Source organism: Emys orbicularis, chromosome 6 (genome assembly GCF_028017835.1).
Source record: "Emys orbicularis isolate rEmyOrb1 chromosome 6, rEmyOrb1.hap1, whole genome shotgun sequence".
NCBI classification, from domain to species: domain Eukaryota; kingdom Metazoa; phylum Chordata; order Testudines; family Emydidae; genus Emys; species Emys orbicularis.
Genome location: NC_088688.1, coordinates 80,641,920 through 80,656,071, shown reverse-complemented (window position 1 = coordinate 80,656,071; position 14,152 = coordinate 80,641,920). Strand labels below are relative to the sequence as shown.

Sequence of the window (14,152 nt, the reverse complement as noted above, 5' to 3'; positions counted from 1 at the left end):
AAAATTTTGTATCTTCAAAATGGCGTGGCCTAAAAAACCCTCACATTTATTTTGTGGTCCTTTCTGAAAAGTGCCTTTTACTACTGTTTTTTAATGAGGCAGTAGATTACGGGAGAAATTACAATTTTCTATAACAAAAAAAAAAAACTTCTTGCATTCCCACACAGTAAAGTAGGGAGGGAAAAGCCTCATGAAGGCAGCCAATGGAATGCTGCAAGAGGGGCTGCGAAGGGCAGCAGAGTAAGTGCTTGCCCAGGCTACTCATGCCACAGGGTCAAAGCAAAGAAGAATTAAAAACTCTCAGGCTATTAGTTGAGAAAGGCACTGGACTAAGAGCTTTGCTAGACGCACTTGGAACAGAGAACTTGTAGTCAAAATGACTAGGAAGGCATGGAGGAGGTGCAGGAAATTGGAGGAGACATGGACAGGGCAGAGAAACTCAGAGATTGTAATCCACATTCACCATTAAACATTTTGACATTTTCTACCTTTACAACTTCCCAGATATAAAACTAAGTTCTTAATGTGTACAGCATGGATAAAATCCTCCATCACAGGCTTCTCTCATATCCCAAAGTATAAAAAAAAACCTCTCCTTCTACCTCCGGACTTGCTACAGCCTGCAAGAGAAGAGGCTCACTTTGATGGAGTACTAAATGTTTCAGAGCAGGGGCCTGGGTCCTGCAGATGTTAAATTTTGATTGGATTGATGTACATAGTGCATTTAAAAAAATCCAAAACACATATTGTTAGAGCATCTTGCGTCCAAGACTGTTCATTTTATAAAGTTACAAAATTATTCCAGGGGAGGAAAAAAAAATCTAACAGTGATATACATATTAACATTTTGAAGTTATCTGCTATGCTAGCATGTCTAAGGCTAGCACAAAATTACAATATACTTTGTGCTATTATGAAAGATAAATCCCATGAGAGGTTATCAATAAATCTCAGCTTCCAGAGAAGTGGGAAATTTGACACTTTACATTTGATAATAATAAAGCAGTTATGGAAAGAAGCCAAGTTAGCTTATTTTTTTTAAATGCTGAAAAAATACTTACCATGTGTATATGACCACAGATCATCAAACCCACATTTTTTGTGAAAGCATGGACAAGATGAACCAAAGCAGGACGTGAGTTTGGAGCACCTGTCATAACAAGGCATTGAGGCCTAGAGTTTTACATTTAAGAGAAGAAAAATTAGAATTCACTTATTTCCTTTGTATTGATAAAAACAACTTTTAAGTAATTTGCAACTGACTTAGAATTGTGAAGATAAATATCTCCTAATCTAACCACCCTGAAATCACAGAGTATTTTCTCATGATATGCTCCCTTCACATATGGGCAGATTTCCAAGGCATTAGCAAGAATTCTGCATTGCATGGCTGCAAATCCTCCAAGATTGTGTTGCTGTTGCAGTCTCTGTCAAGAATGGACATGCTGCCAGAGGCAGGGGTAAAGGGAAACTGAAATACAGCCTTGTGATGGATGTTCCTGTTCCAAGATCCAAGCATATGTGAGAATATCAATAGACGTAAGAGATTTAAAGCCAGACAGTTTCATATAAAGAGTGGTGGATATTGGAAGCATCAAAACCCTGCTTTGCTGAGTGCACAGTTTAGTTAAAAGAGATTTTTCTAACCCCTACGCTATGCCTCCAGCATGAGCATATCTGTTACCTAAAGTTTTTTACATGGTCTTCCACGCCTGCAAGATGAATAGTATGCTGCAATGCACTTAGGTAAGTCAAGGCTTGTGTAGAGGATCCCCAGTTCACATCTGTGGGAAGATTTGTTTAAAAAAATTTAATATTATTCCACAAGTTATTTTGACTAATATAACCATTTTCTCAAACTAAAAATTCAGTGTCTAATTGTTTAGCTCCAACATCAACTGAAAATTAGGTAAGTTCAAATTAAAATCAGAGTATATTCCCACTGAAAGTAGGCTAAAGTAAACCCAACTTGTGTTTAAGTTAGGGGAAAAACCAGTTAAACTCTACTGTAAAGAGGATAATAATTCTGTAATCAAATCAAGTTTTCTAGATAACTAGATGTTTCATATTATACAGTCAAATTTAGAAGTTACTTAAACTGATCTATTTCAAAGAATTCTACGGTGTTTGACAAAAGCTATGAAATCTTTGTACAAATAGGTTTTGTAGCTATGCTACTCTACAGCAAAGAAAAATTTAGCAAGGTAAGCATTAGTTTTAAATCAACAGGCAAACTAAATCATGATGGAAAAAACTGGTCAAGAAACTATCCTTTTAGACTATCACTGTATAAGAGAAATTGAATGCCTAAAGTATAATGCGTTTACTAAAATTAAATAGCTATAGGAGTCTGGTCTCCCATGTTCTCATGCAAGCAGTCCAATTTTTATAACTAAAATAATAACCAAGTAGAATTTCAATTCTCACAAGCAAGTAAAGGCTACTACATTTAGAGAATTTCAATTACAGGAAATTTTCTCAAGTTTAAATTATAGGCAGGGCAAGTCATCCCATCTCTTAAGGTTGCCTGACACAGGCGCCAACTTTCCCCGGCCCCGGTGGGTGCTCGCGCCCCCCTGCCCCGCCCCCATTCTGACCCCTTCCCAAAAGTCCACGCCCCAGTTCTGCCCCCTCCCTGCCCCTATTGGACCCCTTCCCCAAATCCCCACCAATTTTTCCCCGTGGGTGCTCCAGCCCCAGAGCACCTACGGAGTCGGCTCCTATGTTGCCTGACACGCCTCATTATAAGTAGGGTCCTACCAAATTCATGGCCAGATTTCACAGTCCATGACTTGTTTTTCATGGTCTTTTATGTACTTTTACCCTATACTATACAGATTTCATTGGGGAGACCAGTGTTTCTCAAACTGGGGGTTCTGACCCAAAAGGGGCTCTTGGGGGAGGTCAGAAAGTTATTGTAGGGGGGTCACGGTATTGACACCCTAACTTCTGCGCTGCCTTCTGAGTTGGGTGGCTGGAGAGTGGCAGCTGCTGACCAGGCGCCCAGCTCTGAAGGCAGCGTCCTGCCAGCAGCAGCTCAGAAGCACGGGTGACAATGCTATACCATGCCCCCCTTACTTCTGCGTTGCTGCTGGCGGCGGCTCTGCCTTCAGAGCTGGGCTACTAGCCAGCAGCCGCCATTTTCTGGCCGCCCAACTCTGAAGGCAGGTCTGCCACCAGCAACAGCGCAGAAGTAAGGGGGGCAATACCGCAACCCCCCTACAATAACCTTGCAACCTCCACACAACCCCTTTTTGGGTCAGGACCCCTACAGTTACAACTCCCTGAAATTTCAGGTTTAAATATCTGAAATCATGAAATTTACGATTTTTAATATCTTATGACTGTGAAATTGACCAAATGGACCGTGAATTTGCTAGGGCCCTAATTATAAGATCCTCTTTTCAGTTGCTTATAACTTTGCCAAACTTTAACCATTTGGGCTGAAATTTTACATGCCAGAAGTATGTCTCAGGCCAATTTTTTTGGAAAATTATAGTCAAAATAGTTTAGCTTCAGAATAAGACTACGGAAAAATATGTTTTCCACATGTTAAAAAATTCTGCCTATCTTTTCTATGAAAAGCTCTAGTGTCCACATGCTTTGGAGCAGGGGCTTGGAATTTGGCAGGAGGTGGCTTTTTTGTCAGGAACGTGCTTTTTGCTGTCCTCATGAAAATCTGCTCAAAATTTGACCACGTTATAAGCCTTTGGGGAAAAATTTACAGTTTGTACATGCTCAGTAGAGACTTTTTTTTAGCAGCTAAAATCTCAAAGATCACATTCTCACTGAGGATACTCAAGCCTCTAAATTAGTGTCTGAAGCACTCGGATACTCTAGCGATGAGCACAACAGTAAAGCCCATAAGGAAATAAATAATTCGGTTTCCAGAAAAGGGTTTGATTAGTGTGTACTTCAGCTTGCATGCCGGTCTATTTCACATTTAGCGACAGAGCAATATATTATTTTTCTTCAGATGACAGTCAGTGAAGATCAGCAGCTAACTTTAAGCCAAGTTACTGGCTTGTAGCTAAAACGGTCTTCTGACCAGCAAAGCCAAACCAACAAAACTTTTAAAAAGTGATGCAAGTTTTTTGAGTAGACTTCCACAACTCTTTCCAGGTCTCACAAATAATAGGACATAAACACAATAGCACAACTGTATTGGGTGCATATGCTTTTACTGCTTAGATTTTCAACTTAAACACAATACTTTACACTTTTTGGTATTACCATTCATAGTTTCTATTTTCTCTACGTGATCCCTTTAAGAGGTAACGTGATAGCTCAGTCTGGAGCCTGGTTCTGCCAAATCAAGCAAATGCTTTTTACTTATGTGCTAATTGTTTAGATCAATATGCTAATTGGCAGATTTTTCTTTTAAGCTTTCATTAAATTCTTTGTACTTTCTGTATCTTATTCCGAGCTCTTCATTTTACATAGCTCAACACTTCCAATACACTTTTGATTTTCGAAATGAGACAAAATTATTTCTCATACTTGTTCCCATACTTAGTGTTCATAAAAGCTGTTTTGAATGGGGAAACTGAACTTTTATCATTCAAGAACTTCACTTACCTTCAAGCCCAATACTTCAGGATTTCCTTATTTCTAATTTTAACAAAACCCTTTAGCCCAGCTCTGTTCCATCTCATTCTTGTTGCAAAAACAGCTTCAACCCTACTTGTCTTAAAATGTTTTTGCTATCTTACTGTGATGTGTCTAGTCATTCATAGCTATAGGTATGGTTTACCAAGACATCATCCCTAATCCTGTACCATTCCAGGTTGGAACAACAGTAGAGGATCCTCTCTCAAAAAGGCACATTACGTTTCCATTACCTCTCTCCAGAAACAAGCCTACATGGTCCCTTGGGCCAAATATTGCTCATAACTAAGGCTGCGTGTCTGTCACGGAGGTCACAGAAGTCACGGATTCTGTGACTTTTTGTGACTTCTGCAGCAGCCGGTGCTGGCTCAGGGCCTGCCCAGCCCCTGAGTGTGGATGGGGATGTGTGTGTGGGAGGAGGCTCAGGGTTGGGGTTGGGATGCAGGACTCCCACCAGCATGTCCCTATATCTCCTAGCCGGAGGGGCCAGAGGGCTCCACGCACTGCCCATGCCCACAGGCGCCGCCCCCAAAGCTCCCATTGGCTGCGGTTCCCGGCCAATGGGAGCTGCGGAGCCAGCGCTTGTGGTGGGAGCAGCGCGCAAAGCCGAGCAGTTACCCTGCGAGCCCCACCCTGCCCCCACCCCGAGCCAGCGGGGGTCCTGGCCCATCCCCCCAGAGTACTCCCGGCCCAAGTTTTAGTTAGGGGTATATAGTAAAGGTCACACCTGTCCATGACTTTTACTAAAAATACCCGTGGCTAAAATGTAGCCTTACTCATAACTCCTACCAAATGCACCTGCAATGCATACACTACTTCCTCTCAATTTCTCTTTTACAGATCGAGTACATTACCTTTTGAATGTATATAGTTAATGTATGTGAGATGCTTTTCTTTTATTTTGAAAATAGAGTTTTCTGTAACTAACCATGCAAATAAAACTGTAAATTTAAAATACAAAAACACAACATTTAACAAAATTAAGTAATCAGATTTTCTCAAATTTGCCCAGATTTTTTTTTTTTAATTGAAAAACACATACCTACCTGGTTTCTTGTAAGTGACATAAATATAGAGTCCAACGACTATGACATATGTTAGCAATGCTGCCCACCAATTAATGACGAACATCACTATGCAGCAGAGAATCGCTCCAATAAGAGAAACCCACATATTATAGTACTTAAAAGCAGGACGCCAGCCTAATCAAAGAACAAATAGGAAAAGTTAAAGAATTTGAGAGAGTGAGAGAGAGAGAAAATATATTAAAAATTCTGGCACATATTTATCCTTAAAGCTCATCCAACAACTTCTTACAATATTTCAAAGAAAACTGCATCTATGTTATTAAGGACAGGAGCAGAAATGTTTATATGGCAAGAAGTATAGGTCATTTTTTAAAAAGCGGAGTTTGACATTATTTCTGTGCTAAATATTCTCAGCAGCCTGGTGAGTGGGAGTATTTGGCATAGAGGTCCATACATTACTCAGATTTGATTTTTTCTTTGCAGTATACCTTTAGAAGATGGTACAGCATGAATCACAACGCAAATTACTGCATGCTATGTTAGTGGGTGCTATCCTTTTAGTTCCGCATTATCACTCCAGTTAAGCTAACTAGTACTACTAGCTAATTACTTTTAATGTTTTTGTTTATTTGGATAAGAGCAACTCCTGAGCATTCAAAGAAAAAGGACAAATATCAGGTGTAAAGTATAGCCGGACACATTCAGGAAGAAAGTGTAACTGTCAAAGAGAAGTACTGAGGTTGCCAGAGTTTGACGCCATGAGTTGCTGAAGGGCTGTTCAGAAAGAGGTATAAGGATCATCTATTCTGATAAAGACAGCGGTGACTAATAGAGTGTATTTAGGCTTGGAAGCATTAGATTTTTAAATCGGTAACTGTCAGTAAACATCTATATCACTGTACACACACAAACCGACAAAAATATTTCCACTGATAATCAAAATGTACAGATTAAAAAGCACTGCTTGAGAATTTAGAGTTTGATTTAAGGATATTCACTTCTTGTGTATTTCGACATGATGTTGACCATTTTTGTTTTAATGGTTACAAAGCTTTACCTTTTTGAATCTGTGTCTACTGTCATTAATTGATTGTCTGACCCTACCCCCAGTATCCTGCAACTGAAATCTGAATTGATAAAAATCGAAAAATGCTCACGATTTTGCACAATTTAAAAATTAAATATGAAAAATTGCTTAAAACACTGATTTTATCCATATGAATTATGAAAACAAACATCAAATTCTGACAAGAATATTAGTCTTAATATGGCTAAGCTGCAAATACTGCATCATGATTTGTGATCTACACATATGCTTCCAGAAGTGAATATACCCATACAGCTTGACATACAGAAAATTCAAAATATGCCTGCTTATTTACATATACAATTGAGCAGGCTCAATTGTAAATAGAAATAGGATTTACATATCTATGTGGGCTTTCAACATATTAATTTTATTGCTTGCGTGTATAAGCAATAGAATAAAATAAATGTGTGTGCAAGGTTGCGTAAACACAAATCGAAGGCAACTTAATGCACCTTTATAAGTTTGGCCCCAGAGTGAAGATGACTTTTTTTAAAAAGGGCTCCAACCTAAACTTCAAAAAAGCTTCAAAAACAGACTCCAACAAGAGACTGCTGAGCTGGAATTGATATGCAAACTAGATACAATCAACTTAGGCTTGAATAAGGACTGGGAGTGGCTGAGCCATTACAAACATTGAATCTATCTCCCCTTGTAAGTATTCTCACACTTCTTATCAAACTGTCTGTACTGGGCTATCTTGATTATCACTTCAAAAGTTTTTTTCTCTTACTTAATTGGCCTCTCGAAGTTGGTAAGACAACTCCCACCTGTTCATGCTCGCTGTATGTGTGTATATATATCTCCTCAATATATGTTCCATTCTATGCATGCAAAGAAGTGGGCTGTAGCCCACGAAAGCTTATGCTCTAATAAATTTGTTAGTCTCTAAGGTGCCACAAGTACTCCTGTTCTTTTAACCTAAACTCAGTAGGCTAAAAACTGAAATAGAAATTCCTATTTATGTTGAATGCAATTCTTTTATAGGCATAACAATACTTTTGTTACAGATAAAATAAAAACTGAAGCATAATAACTTTGCTGCCCCATTTCTTGCAATTCGGGTCATCAACTTTTAAGCCCTGGGGCAAAGGAAACAAATAAGAACACCATAAGGAATTCTTTTCCTGAGGGGCAAGTAGTAGTCGCTACAAACAGCTCCTCTTTTCATCAGGATTGTTAAAGTAAAAACTGAACAATAAAACTCCCTTCCCACCAGCGTCGTCACACAATCCCACTGACACCCAGTGTCAACGGGAGGGAAATAAAAAGGACAGCGAGTCCTGGTCCAATGTTCTGTTAGGAGAAAGTATCACTCCCTCCTAGGAGCACCTTCCTCTCTCATTGAGGGCTTTAGTTTTCTTATGGCTTCCTTGTTCACAAGGCATAGCTCTTGGCTCCATTCATCACCTGCTTAATGAGCCAGCATTTCAGACTCTCTCTCTCTCTCTCTCTCTCTCTCCCCCCCATAACAACCAGGTGTGACCCTTAAGGCAGTTCCCTTAGAGAAGGAGTCCCAGTCTCTTTACCTAGTGAAATTTTACTCCTTTGTAGTTCAGGCTAGGATGAGGCATACACACCTCATTAGCTGGGCACTCTCAGAGATCAATGAGAGGTATTCAGAACTGACTGTGTACACAGAGTCATCAATTGTTTTGATTCAATATGTATCAGTGTCTACGTGGCTGGGACTTTGTGTGATGACAGCAACAACAGTACTGCTGAAATTCTGAGGTATACAACGCCAGAAGCAAATGGACAAGTCTTGGCCTTGTGCCAGTATTTGAACAGGAAGGTGATGTCTGTTCTACATGAGCAATAGAGAACACACAGACAGATGGTCAGTCCTGGCATCATGCAAAGCAGCATGGGATAGCAGCAGGTAGTCTGCCAAGCTAATGAGAATGAGTGATGTGTGCACGTGAACATTAGTCACACTAACTCAATATGCAGTGAACTTAACACATTTTCAAAGTGGATTATAGAATACATATTAAGTGGCCAATTAGTATGCCGTAAACCTTTGCATCATGTGGACATAGGTCATTCGAGTGTGTACTCACTAATGTTAGTGTGGACTAAATCCTCCATGTAAAGAAGCCCTTATGCTCCTAACTTAAAGCACTCATTTTTTGAAAATCCTGGCCTTAGTCCTTAAATACTGCAGAGCTTTCAAAACAAATTGAGAAACAAAAATCAAAGCTCTAGTCACATTTTACATACTGCACCCACACACGTGGTTTAGAATTAGTTGCTGGAAGACAAATTAGGAGGAAAAGACATCTTACTCAGGTTCCCAAGTTGTGACAGATACAACCACAAGTCTCCTATAGTTACCAAAGAGGCTGCTTTAGCGTCAGCCTTAGGTAGGGGTTTGATTCGGCTAGTCTAGTAATTTTTCTAAGATTGTTTTAATAAATTCTTCAATTAGTAAATTAATAACTTCTGTGCAGAAATACTTTGTTTCTAGGGTAGCTTTAAAATGTGTTAAACCCCCAAATATGAAATTCCTACCTGGAGATTTTGCAAGTGAGGCATGGAATACAGAGAAATTAATTAAGGCATATGAAGCCAAGAAGAAGTTGGAGATTATTGGAGCAATGACATTCAATTCAGCTGTAAAAACACAAAGAAAAACAAATAGTTATTAAGCTTGTTGTCAAACTGCTTTAAAAATCCAAGGGCCAAAAGTTTGCTACAAGGGCCTCCTTCTCTCTAGTAACAGGAAACAATAAATTTGTAACACATTTTATTTTATTCAGCTCTATATAATGGTCTAATACCATAAACTGCTCTAAACAATTTCTCTAATCATTTCAGCTACTATGGGAAAAACACATAAAACTAAAATCTGCTTCAGAAACAGCCTATTCTGCCACCAAAATCCCATCACCCTTGTGTCTCCAGCCAAACTCACTTTAAGATACTTTTTAAGGAGATTTGTAGAAAATATGTTCTCAGTTCAAGAGTCCAAATATTAATATGTTCAATTATATCTTGATAAAGTCTAGTCTAGTTTAATCAGTAATCTTTACCTTTCTCTTCCTCAGACACAGTCAAAGAGTGCCTCCCCACTCAAAGAAATAAGTTTAGTCTCCATTTTATTTTCTCACAGAATCATCAAACTTTGAATTTAAATGTTTCAAAGCTTTCAATGTGAGTTACAATTCTTTGTGATCAATTAATGTGCAGCAGACATTTGTTCAAAATATTCCCTATTTAACTTGCAGGCACTCAAGGAATACCAAAGTTGTTTGAAATAAGATATGTTTGCTATCTGACTACACTGTTTGCTAATTCAGGTTATTTACATTTTTTTCCAGAATTACACAGTTAGCCCATGAATATTAAGTTTTCATTAGTCTGCAATAGTGTTGGAATGTGAGAGGGAGACATTGTGGTTTAATAGAGGTCTGTGGAAGCTATAACAGGTGAAATCATATACCTGTGGGCAAATGGAGAAGCATATTTGCCTGACTCCCACCTTAACAAAAGACTGAAGCAAGGCTACTGTTATTGCTGATGTGACCCTTTAATGGTGCGTGTGTGTGTGTGCGTGGGCAGGGGGGAGAAGGGTATCCTTCCTTCTGCAGCAGTTGAGGCTGTCCCAAGAGTAAAGAGGGTCTTGGCAGATTCAAGTAGAGGTTTGGAATTTGAGACGCAGCATCTAGGCTCTCTGTAACTGCAGTCAGACAGAGAGGGGTGCAGCCTCTGCCCTCCTCTGTAGAGAGAAGAAAACTTACTTTTCCCCCTCTTTTCCTTCCTAAAAGGATTAGGTGGTGGGAAAGCGTAGGGCTCTCCTTTTTACCTGGATAGAGAGCAGTAGTAGTAGCCATCACTAGTCATTTCCCACCACCACAAAGGACTGAAATCAAAGATACAGCAGTTCAAGAACATGACACTTTAGTCCACTAGGACCCTCTTCAGTCTAATGAAACCTCCAGACCACATGTGGCAACAGTGATAACTTGGTCTTTCCTTCCTCCAACAGCCTTCAAAAATGCAGAATAAGCAAGATGGGGGAAAAGATAAGAGTAACAGCAACAGTTTTTAACATAAGCAGTCCTGGAAGGGGCTAGAGGATGATGTGGAAGATCTTTTATCTGCCTGCAAGGAATGTATTACCACCTGGGCTGGCCCCCACCTCTGGCAGCACCAGGAAAATCTTGCACTTCAGTGGTTCAGTGGATAGCAAACTTTAAAGACCTCTATTTGTGCAAGCTTGCCACTTACGGAAGCATAGATTAGTGATGTTTTATTGTCTAATATGTATGTATTAAAAAATCTGTAAATAAATATAAAAGGCTTTCACATCATACAACAGCTCTCTATAGTAGGCTAATGGATAAGAAGATAATACAATAGGGTTGGGAAAGGATTAAAAAAAAGCTGATTAGCTAAAGTCTGTGGATATTAACTGTTACCTTCCCCCACTAATTGAGATTGAGGCCTTGACTACTACCAGGGTAAGTTGACCTAAGTTACGCTACTCCAGCTACATGAATAATGTAACTGGAATCGATGTAGCTTAGATCAACTTACCGTGGTGTCTTCACTGCGCTGCGTCGACTGGAGATGCTCTCCCATCGACTTCCCTTACTCTTCTCGGGAAGCTGGAGTACTGGAGTCGACCGGAGAGCACTATATTGTCGATTTAGTGGAAGACCCGCTAAATCAACACCAGCTGCATCGACTGCAGCAGCGTTGATCTCCCTGGTAGCGAAGACAAGCCCTGAGATGAATCTGAAGTAACTTCCGAATATGTGGGAGAACAATCCTCAAACCCCATCCACTGAACATGTTTCCAAACACAAGCTAACACCTATAATTTTTAAAATAAAAAATCTATCCCCAAGACTCCATGGACCCGGTCATCTAAGCATAAGACAGTACAGCATTTTATAGCACAAAAAGAATACATTCTAAATTTTTACTCCAATTTAAATTAACTAACCAATTAATATGAATCCAAGAGCAATCAAGAAAGTTAGAATATATCCTCGTAATGGTTCATTGTTCTTCCCATAGCCTTTAGCAAACATTAGAAGACCTGGATAGATATTGTCCTTGCATAAAGCCTAAGAAAGAAAATACAAAAAGTTAGTAAGGTTTAATTAAGATAAATTTTGCATGAGATACACACTAATGCATTCAATGAGGGCTGGTGTTGTCTAGTTAGAGCATGGGATTGAGAGTCAGGACATGCTGACTATTCCTTACTCTGGCTTTGCATTACTGTGTGATTTTAGAGCAAGTGACACCTTCCCATTTCTGAGTTTTCTCCTCTATCAATACAATGAGGATAATATTTTCTCTTCTTTGTGAATCACTGACATTTGTCATGTGACAGTAGTAAAAAAAGTCACAAAATTAATCACTTTTTTAATATTGAACCAGGAATTTCATCAAGATATGGAAAATATTCTCAAAGCTACTCTCTCTCTCTCTGCTTTACTCTAGTGCTTTTCTGTCAAACCTTTATCCCCCTTCACTATCTGGCTTCCTGCTGCAGGGTTGTTGGGTTTGGGGTTGGTTATTTTGGTTTGTTTTTGTTTTTAAGTGTATGGTATCCTCTCATGATCCTCAAACATGAAGCATTCCCACAGTAACTAAACTGCAGTTATTCAACACACACACACACCCAGGTGAGGGCATTATCTTTAACTCTGAAAAAACACAGAGCCCTTTATTACATACCTCAACACCACAAGTGAGGGGAAAAACGTGTAACAAAACAGGACCTTTCAGCTACAGCAACTAGCCAAGTGTGAAGTCATTTATAAAGAATATACTATAGCAAGACTGAAATGGGTGAGTGTTTGGTATAAAAATTCCTTGGGAAATAAGTTTTACAAACTCTACAATTTTACTCAGTTATTGTTACAATATCTTTAAGCATTCTGAATTGCAACTAACTGCAGTGCATTAGCTCCAAAAAGGAACCACCAGTAGATATGGAGGATATGCAACTACTAACAACTTTAAAAATTAATTTAGTGCTCACTGGAAGGAGTCAAACTATCAGCTTCTCTATCCACAGAAAAGGTACAGCAAAGAGTGGAGTAAAGCACTCCATATTGCCAAGCAACATTCCCTTAGCTCTGACCTAGAGGAACCACCCCAACAAGTGACATTCTCTTAACCAATTCAATCCATGGCCTCAATGCAAGGACAGCCAAAACTATCATCACCTAAAGCAGTAAACTGAATATTTAACAGTGCAGAGTTTTGTAATTATGTCATCACTCACTGCATAATAAACAACTCTGGGCTTAAGTCTTGGCAGATAAAAGCTATCCAATTTATCTTGAAATCTAAAACTTTATGGGCCCTATACTCAGATGGAAGAGGCTGCATATGATCAGCAGCAGCAGCACCACAATTTGCATAAGGTCTCGTTGTGGCAATATTTTTTCCTTCTTTAAATTCCAGATCAAACACATTAATCTTTGGCTGCTTCCCAACAGTTTACATTGCTCTTCAACCATAGGACTTTTTAAGCAGATCTCGAATATACCACTAAGCTGTGGTAAGCAGGATTCTTTCCCAAGCAAGTGCCAACAGCTTCTTCAGAATTTAAACCTTCATTTTTTATTTTTTAGCCCATCTGGTTGCTAAGAAAATTTCAGTTCACATTTTGGAGGCTTTGTGAAGTGCTTTCTTCCAGAGAGTCTGTGCAGACAGGCCCATTGCCTCTGCTGCTGCTCATAACTTAAGGCTATGATTATGTCACAAAATCCGTGACTTCCACTGACCTCCATGACATTTTCTGCCCTGGGGCTGAAGCTCCCAGCCAGACCTGCCCACGCAGCTCCCCAGCCGCCAGCGGGTGGACCCCATGCAGCTGCCCAGCCGCTGCTGCAGTCGCAGCCAGTGGCTGGGGGACCCTGCAGCTACCAGTTGCCTGGAGCAAGGGCACCCCACAGCAGCCCAGCCCCAGGGGTAGGTGGACCCTGGAGCTCACATGCACTGCATTAGTAGGGAATGCGGGAGCCCCAGCAGCAGTGGGTGCTGAACCCACCTACCCCTTTTGTCAGGGATATTTTTAGTAAAAAAGTCAGGGACAGGTCACGGGCTGTTATTTCCCATGACCTGTCCCTGACTTTTACTAAAAATATCCATGACAACTTAGCCTTACTTATAACTTTGTCACACTACAACAGAGTAGAAAATGACCACACTTGTCAGTTTTAACTGCTGGTATTCAGAGTCCAGTGAACAGTGAAACTTAGGAATGAAGTCAAATTGAGTCTGTTGCTTCTTGGCAAAGCTTTGGTGGGGGAGAGAAGGGGAAATATTAGATGCCTCCCTACTTAGCATCAAGAAAGAGGGCAAGAGGGCCAAGTTAAGAGGAGACATCTCAGCACCAAAAGGTTTTGTTTAAACACAAAAGTCAGTTCCAGTTGCACAGAGGCCACTGCCATATGGT

General features: G+C 39.9%; 1 protein-coding gene across 1 annotated transcript in view; it reads right to left on the bottom strand.

Moving 5' to 3' along the window:
• The window catches only part of SLC12A2 (solute carrier family 12 member 2), a 108,165-nt gene that overhangs the window by 21,582 nt on the left and 72,431 nt on the right, over nucleotides 1-14,152 (bottom strand). The window contains exons 12-16 of the mRNA XM_065407063.1: nucleotides 11,678-11,801; nucleotides 9,238-9,339; nucleotides 5,655-5,810; nucleotides 1,685-1,784; nucleotides 1,062-1,173 (exon numbers count right to left, since the gene is read on the bottom strand). Of these exons, the coding sequence (XP_065263135.1) occupies nucleotides 1,062-1,173; nucleotides 1,685-1,784; nucleotides 5,655-5,810; nucleotides 9,238-9,339; nucleotides 11,678-11,801 (594 nt within the window). The remainder of the gene's footprint in view (nucleotides 1-1,061; nucleotides 1,174-1,684; nucleotides 1,785-5,654; nucleotides 5,811-9,237; nucleotides 9,340-11,677; nucleotides 11,802-14,152) is intronic.